The following is a 6,838-nucleotide window of genomic DNA, read 5'->3' as shown; positions in this document are numbered from 1 at the left end:
GAGAGGCATACTATGAGAGCAGGGATGCGTTCAAATGTAGTCAGTAATTTGAGGAACTGTCGAAATGGCGAACGCAGAGAAAGTTGAGCTCGAAAATCCTCCAGCATCATTGAAGTCTCCGGTTTGGGAACATTTTGGTTTCGCAGTTACGTACAAGGATGACGGACAAAGACAGGTGGACAAAACCAAAGCTGTTTGTCGCCATTGTTAAACTAAAATTGGTTACGCGGCTGGCAATACATCAAACGTGCACACTCATTTGAAAAGGCATCACCCGAACGTGAATATCACCGGTACCAAAAGAAAAAAGACTGAAGTGCAAACCCAACTCCCACTAGCATTTAAGCCTCCACCACTCGCAAAAAGTTCAGACCGAGCCAAAGCTATTACAAATGCCAAATATCCTTATGTTGACATGTTAGCAAAGCGCTACCTGGCTGTATCTGCTACCTCTGTACCTAGCGAGAGGGTGTTCTCCACAGCAGGAAACCTTGTTAGTGCCAGCAGATCTGCCCTTTCGGCAAGCAATGTGGACAAGTTCATTTTTCTTTAAAAAAAAAACAGGAAAATACAATGACAAGCAAGTCATAATGTCAAACTGGCTGCTTAGGTACTAGTACAGTTCAAATACAGATTATTTCAGTTAATCGAAATGCTGCACCTTAATGTTTATTTTATTATATTTTGTATTTATTTGAGTGAATAAATCATTCACAGTTTAATAATAATTAAAAAAAATAAAAATAATTGTTTACGTTTTGTGATAATTTTTTCTGCTGTACCGAAAACGTACCGAACCGAAACGTGACCTAAAGACCGAGGTACGTACCGAGCCGAAATGTTTGTGAACCGTTACACCCCTATTAGATATACATTAAGTCCAACCCTCACATGAACCCAACAATCTCCATACTCCTCATCTTATACCAGCCTACAAAGCACACACAGGAATTCCTCAATCTCATCACCTTATTACTCTTCCCCGCTTTTCAACGTTTTTGATATGACACATATAGGAGGGACTATAATAGTATCCAAATTTAATCTTCTCATACACGCTTTACCATCGTGCATTAATGATAACTGGCAAGTTTGATTTAAAGCACAGTCAGTGTTCAATGCACTTGAATGCAATGGCCTTTGACTTTAAGTTGACCTTTAAATGCCAGGTTGATACCTTCCCGGCATTTCGCCTGAACAGATAGAAGGAACACCAGACCCCGAGCCCCTACTAGAATGGGAGCATTTTAGAGACACCAATACAACAGTGCAGCAAATAACAGTCCTCACCCTCACAATATTTACAGTCATGTCATTCTTATATGAAATAGAAGTATATAGAACTGACAGCAGCATTTCCTGCTGTCTCAAATTCTCTGTGTGTTCAATGTTAAAATTTCAGCCGTTTATTGTTACCAGTTTAATGTTTAACTAGTAACGACTATTGATGGAAGTCTTTTAAAACAGGATCAAACCCAGACCTTCTATATTTAGAAATGCATGCTTGAATCCATTGGATATCCACACGTGTAAGGCACAACAACAAAATGAAAATGTGCCATCTATTTTTTTTTTAGATGCTCTCTTGTAAACCTATTTAAAAAAGGTAGAAGAATGATTGTGAGGACTTGGGGAATGGATTGTGCTGAACGTTTCTATTGGTGGACTCTTGTTTCACCCACCCCACCTACCTACCCTGATTATGCTAATCCAAACATCTATGTAGAAAAGCTCTACTTCAAATCACAAACTGTTTCAGATTAAGCAAACATTTGAAATCAATGATCGACTAACAGCCATCTCCCACAGCCCCCCCAACAGTTGCAGCAGCTGTCACCCCCACAACCAGTTTGCCCTAAGAAATATAGAAAGGGAGAGCACAGAAAAACATAAAGCTGAATATAATAGTTTCTTCTTTTTAAGCCATATTATGTATTTATTATGGCAGCCTTTTTAAAGCGGTAATGGCAGTAGCTGTTTCTTTGCAAGGAGATTTTTGATTGGGACATTTGTTACTGTCAAGGTTATTTTGCTATAATCACAACTATGAATCAGAATTGTGCTGAACGGCAATAAGTGGCATTACTTTTTTTTATGTCAACATGAACCTTGAATAGGAATCAAAGAAAAAGCTCATGTCATAACAATGAGGCAGATCATTAAAAACAGGGTTTTCAAATAAAGTGAAGAGCATATTAAATTATGTGACATTATGAAATGAATGAATGCCCCCCACCACCAACTTTGTTATGTGCTTATGTGCCCTGTCCCTTGATTGTTACACAGTAATATGAAGACAGCAGTTCCAGTCATGCAGGATGAGTACTCACTCCACAACATCGTCCTGATCAGCAAACTCTTCGTCATTGAAGCCGAACTGCTCAATAAAATTGGACGTCATTTGTTGCATCTGATAATCAGAAAAGGCCTGGCAAAACCCAGGACCAACGATAATGATATAGTCTTGGATCTATACACAGCTGGTCATTACTTGCAGTACAGAAAATAGCAAATGCACATACTAAGATGTAGAAACAAAAGAATGTTTAACAAGTACACTGGACATGTTAATGGCTAAAAAAAAGCACAAACATGCATTTATAGTCAGATGCCAAAATGCTTTAAGATTCATTTAAAAACACATCAGAGAATATTAATTGAAGTCAAATTTCCTAAATAACACTAGTAGTTAGGAATAGATTTTGCAAGACCCATAGTCACAACATATTTGAATTTAAAGGGACATTTAGCTTGAATTATTTGCATTTCAACAGATTGACATTTTCTGGCAGGGAACAGGGGATTTGCGTTTAGTGTTATAGAGCATGAGGTGTAAACATTTCAATGTTTGAAGATCTGCACGGCAAAAGTCCCAAAACACCTCAACAAGAAACCATAGACAAGGATTCCTGTCATTCTAGTTTTTGTTAAATGAGTTAGTTTTGTTCAATAACACAAATAAATATTTGGATTGCATTAGAAGCAAGATTTTTTTAGTTGAATCACTCAACCCATGTTGCATAATATACTTTCTTTACAGAGATTACAAGTTATAAAAGTAGCCATTGTAAGACGTCTCACTTTAAAGATGTAATCATGATTCATTAGCACTTTTGGTCATTTAGGGAAAGCTGATAACTGTTTCCCTTTCTATGCACACTGGTTTAAACGTCATGTTGTCCCATCAGAACTGTTAATAATAATAATAATAATAATACTACATGGGATTTGCATGGCACTATTCCTAATGCTGTTAAGAGAATATGCTTAAAGGATGGACCTTCAATCAACAGAGCTTCTGTTAAAGATGGTGATAGAAAGACTTACATCTATTGGTAGATAAATTAGATGTGTGTGGCTATGGGCCTGCTTTAGTGCAAGTGTGTGTGTGTGTGTGTGTGTGTGTGTGTGTGTGTGTGTGTGTGTGTGTGTGTGTGTGTGTGTGTGTGTGTGTGTAGATCTTACTTGTTGTAGAGAAGAGTCCTGGTGAAAGCCGCTGTCTTTAAAGTCCACCTCATCATCACTGGAAGAATGGATGTGGTGTGTATTCACCTAAAGAAAAATGTAAGCAAGAAAAGAAGAAAAATATATTGACCGCATCAACGGGCATTCCACACGACACTACTGATCAGGCAGAGCTGTCCAGTGTAATCAAATTCATCCATCTAGATGTTTGCATGTGCTCTGGCGCAGTGCATCCTAGTCTAAATCTTTATGAATATCTAAAATTGTATAAAATTAAGCTCAAAAACTGATCTGGAAAAATAAGAACTGAATTATTCAGTTACTATTTGATTTCATATCCAATGCACTGGAGTACAGAGACAACACAATAACAACTGGTTCATTGTCTAAATAACTGCATTGTAAAACCAACATGTAGTTTAGTAAACATTAGAGCTTGACATCAGTGATGATGTTCCTGTAGTTACTCACCAGGTCCACAGTGTTTCTCTTGTTTGTGTCAGACAGCTGCCCAGAAATAAAGGCCTCCCATTTGTCTCGGTCTTCTGCTGGAAGCTCTGTGACACACACACACAGTTTATACAAATACACACACTGCATCTTCATATACTGTATATTTAACAGAAATGTTAAAGAATGGTGCTTTGAGGTCCATTTCAGATGCAATTACATAAAGGAAAGTGAGATGAACAGAGAGCTAAGTGATGCGACATGAGAACAACACATCGAAATGTGGAGATCGATAAACAAGTCCTTACCAGAGATGAGTTGCTGTATCTGTGGACCGTTAGGGCCTTTGTCACAGTTATGAACTATAGAGTTGGCTATTCTGGTGAGGTGGCCCATGTATCCTCGTCGACGACCACCTTCTGCCCTATAACACAAATGAACACACCAGATATGAGGACATATCATTACGAGTCATTAGTCTGACCACTAGACCACTCTGTATATAATATATAGTATATACACACACTAATATAACCATAGTAGGGATCATGGTAGAGGAGCAAAGGACTTTTGGTGTATTATTTTCTACTGCAGGAAATGAATAAGGCATTTTTAAACTCTGACAGAGTGACTCGTGTTTTCACAGAGCAGAATACTCACTGATCTTTCTCGTTGGAGCTCCAGGCTTCTACAATTCTCTGTATAAACTGGCACTTTTGAAACAGCTGGTGGAAGAAAAACACAAACAAAGTAAATACATGAATGAATGATTGAATGGATGAATGTTCTATATTGTTTTAATGACTGATTGAACCCCAGCACTATTGTTTTAGAGATGTTATATGTTGAACTGCTATGCCTGTCATCTCTGCTCTGTGTCATGGTGTTGTCTCCTGGGTGCTGTGGTGCCCGGAGTCTGTCTTTTTAATTTTCTTCCTCCCAACCCCCTTCCCCTTAGGAAGCCTTTTGCCTCCTGTCAGGTCATAATTGAAAATAACAATTTGTTCTTAATTGATTTTCCTGGCTAAATAAAGGTTCTACTACTACAAACAATTCAGCGTGGCCACAATGTAGTAGTTCATAGTGACTTGTGTCTTTCAGTACAGTACAACAAATATAATCAACTTTATTTTATTTGATGAAATTGTTCCAATCTTACGTGTTTGATGAGGATGCTCTCCCTTGCAGGGTCCTGCTCTGTGTCTGGCTGGATCTCGGTGGGGGCGGGGGGCATAGCCAGAATCATGGCTGTACAGATCTCCACTTGAATGTGGAGGAAGTTGTTCCAGATGTATTTGAAATACATATCCTGTGGAGCAAAACAAAAAAATAAATAAAATAGGAACATCAGAATAGATTTGTCATTGTCTAACACTGAACTTTATCAGAGTACTAAAGAAAACATCAGTACTCCTTAATGATAAAACTCACTTTATTGTATTCCAAGAACATTTCATTGCAGCATTATAAAATGGCAGCCTTATATTCACAATCTGTAGCTACGACCTAAAAATAAGCTAAGACAGCATATTAAATGTTTCAAAAAGATTGAGGATTGGATAAGATGTTCGTGAGCATTGGCGCATAGCAACTGAGGGCAGAAGATTCTATGCTTTATGTGGGCAGTTAACTGGTTTAGACTATATTGTGAGTTATGTAAGTCTTATTTTATATGGGCTAAAAAGTTGAAATAAAAACAGAACATAAACTAAAGAAACCGTAACCCTAGTAACACAATCTTCAATCAATTTATTATAAACTTCCCAGAAAACTAACGTTAATGTCTCCCATGGAAGAACACTTTTTAGGAGATAAGATAATTGCAGCATTATAAAATGGCAGCGTTATATTCATAATCTGTAACTTCAACTTAAAAATAGAAAAAACAATGAAATGTTTCCCAAAAATAAAGAGACTACCTCAGCATAAGTTGTAAAGCATGTTACTGTAATGAGCTTGTAGGATTGGCAGTGTGAAAACAACCTGGCCTGAAGTAGATATTACTCACTAGTATTATTCCCAGTGTGTTGAGGTTAATGAGTTCTGTGTTAATGCTGTGAGTGTTGCTCTGCAGCAGACTGGCCACCAGTCTGACCACGTTGAGCCTGGTGTTGCCCACAGGGGGGTCCAGCACCCCCCACGTTGTCTTCATCAGATTCGCCTGTTGGTGGAGATCAAAAGCTCTGCTCAATATATACACAAGTGACTGGGATCCATCGACAGCAATTCCTGAATAGGTGTGTGGTAAAGAGTCCATGTCACATAGTGATTCTGTGGAACATCTGTCATCTTCAGTTGTTTTCTAAGAAACGTTTGAAACATACTAATCCAAACTAAACTGAGAACAGCTCATAACAGGTTGGACTTAACTTGGATTAAATAGTTCCATGCAGACTTGTCCCTTTAATATAAAATATATTGTTTTATGTTAAAGCAGCTTACACCTGTCTGTAAGTGTTTTTACCTTTGGGGGTTCCAGTAGCAGCTGGTGAAAGTCTTTGAGTCGGGGTCTCACAGCTTCCAGGATGCTGTGGTTGACTGAGAATGAAGGGTGGGACATCCCTGGGGGGCAATCCATATGACCCTCAAACCTATAACATAGAAGGTTATACCCTTACTATTTTGGACTGTGCCTAAAGTAGGACAAGAACAACAGTTATGGGTTAGGAATGTAGTATTGCAGCTTAAGTGAAAAACAGCAACTACTTAGCAAACTTCATAATGTATATATCCTGCATAGTTTCATTAGTAATATCAGGTTAGTTTATTATAGTAAGTTGTAACTTATTCTGAATATTTGTTTTGCTCTAGAGATACTCTATAGATGTATATCTTTCTTTTGTTCATGTTTTATGTATACTTTTATTCAGCCTTTTTTAGATGCTGCTATAGCAAAACTATTTCTCAATTTGGGATCAAGAAA

The 6,838-nt window shown here is 37.8% G+C and overlaps 1 protein-coding gene across 1 annotated transcript; it reads right to left on the bottom strand.

The window, feature by feature from the left end:
* Positions 1–2,290: 2,290 nt before the first annotated feature.
* LOC104953212 (serine/threonine-protein phosphatase 6 regulatory subunit 3-like) lies at positions 2,291–6,500 on the bottom strand. Its single transcript, XM_010780124.1, has 8 exons — positions 6,380–6,500; positions 5,924–6,076; positions 5,075–5,224; positions 4,576–4,640; positions 4,224–4,339; positions 3,937–4,022; positions 3,466–3,552; positions 2,291–2,377 (listed from the first exon to the last, which is right to left on the bottom strand). Exons 1-8 carry the CDS (start codon positions 6,491–6,493, stop codon positions 2,327–2,329), a joined length of 822 nt encoding a protein of 273 aa, XP_010778426.1. The 5' UTR covers positions 6,494–6,500; the 3' UTR covers positions 2,291–2,326.
* Between the last annotated feature and the right edge of the window lie 338 nt (positions 6,501–6,838).

This window comes from Notothenia coriiceps, unplaced genomic scaffold (genome assembly GCF_000735185.1).
Source record: "Notothenia coriiceps isolate Sejong01 unplaced genomic scaffold, NC01 NC01_scaffold00021344, whole genome shotgun sequence".
Classification (NCBI taxonomy): domain Eukaryota; kingdom Metazoa; phylum Chordata; class Actinopteri; order Perciformes; family Nototheniidae; genus Notothenia; species Notothenia coriiceps.
The sequence above is the reverse complement of the archived record's forward strand: the minus strand, read 5'-3'. Positions and strand labels throughout refer to the sequence as shown.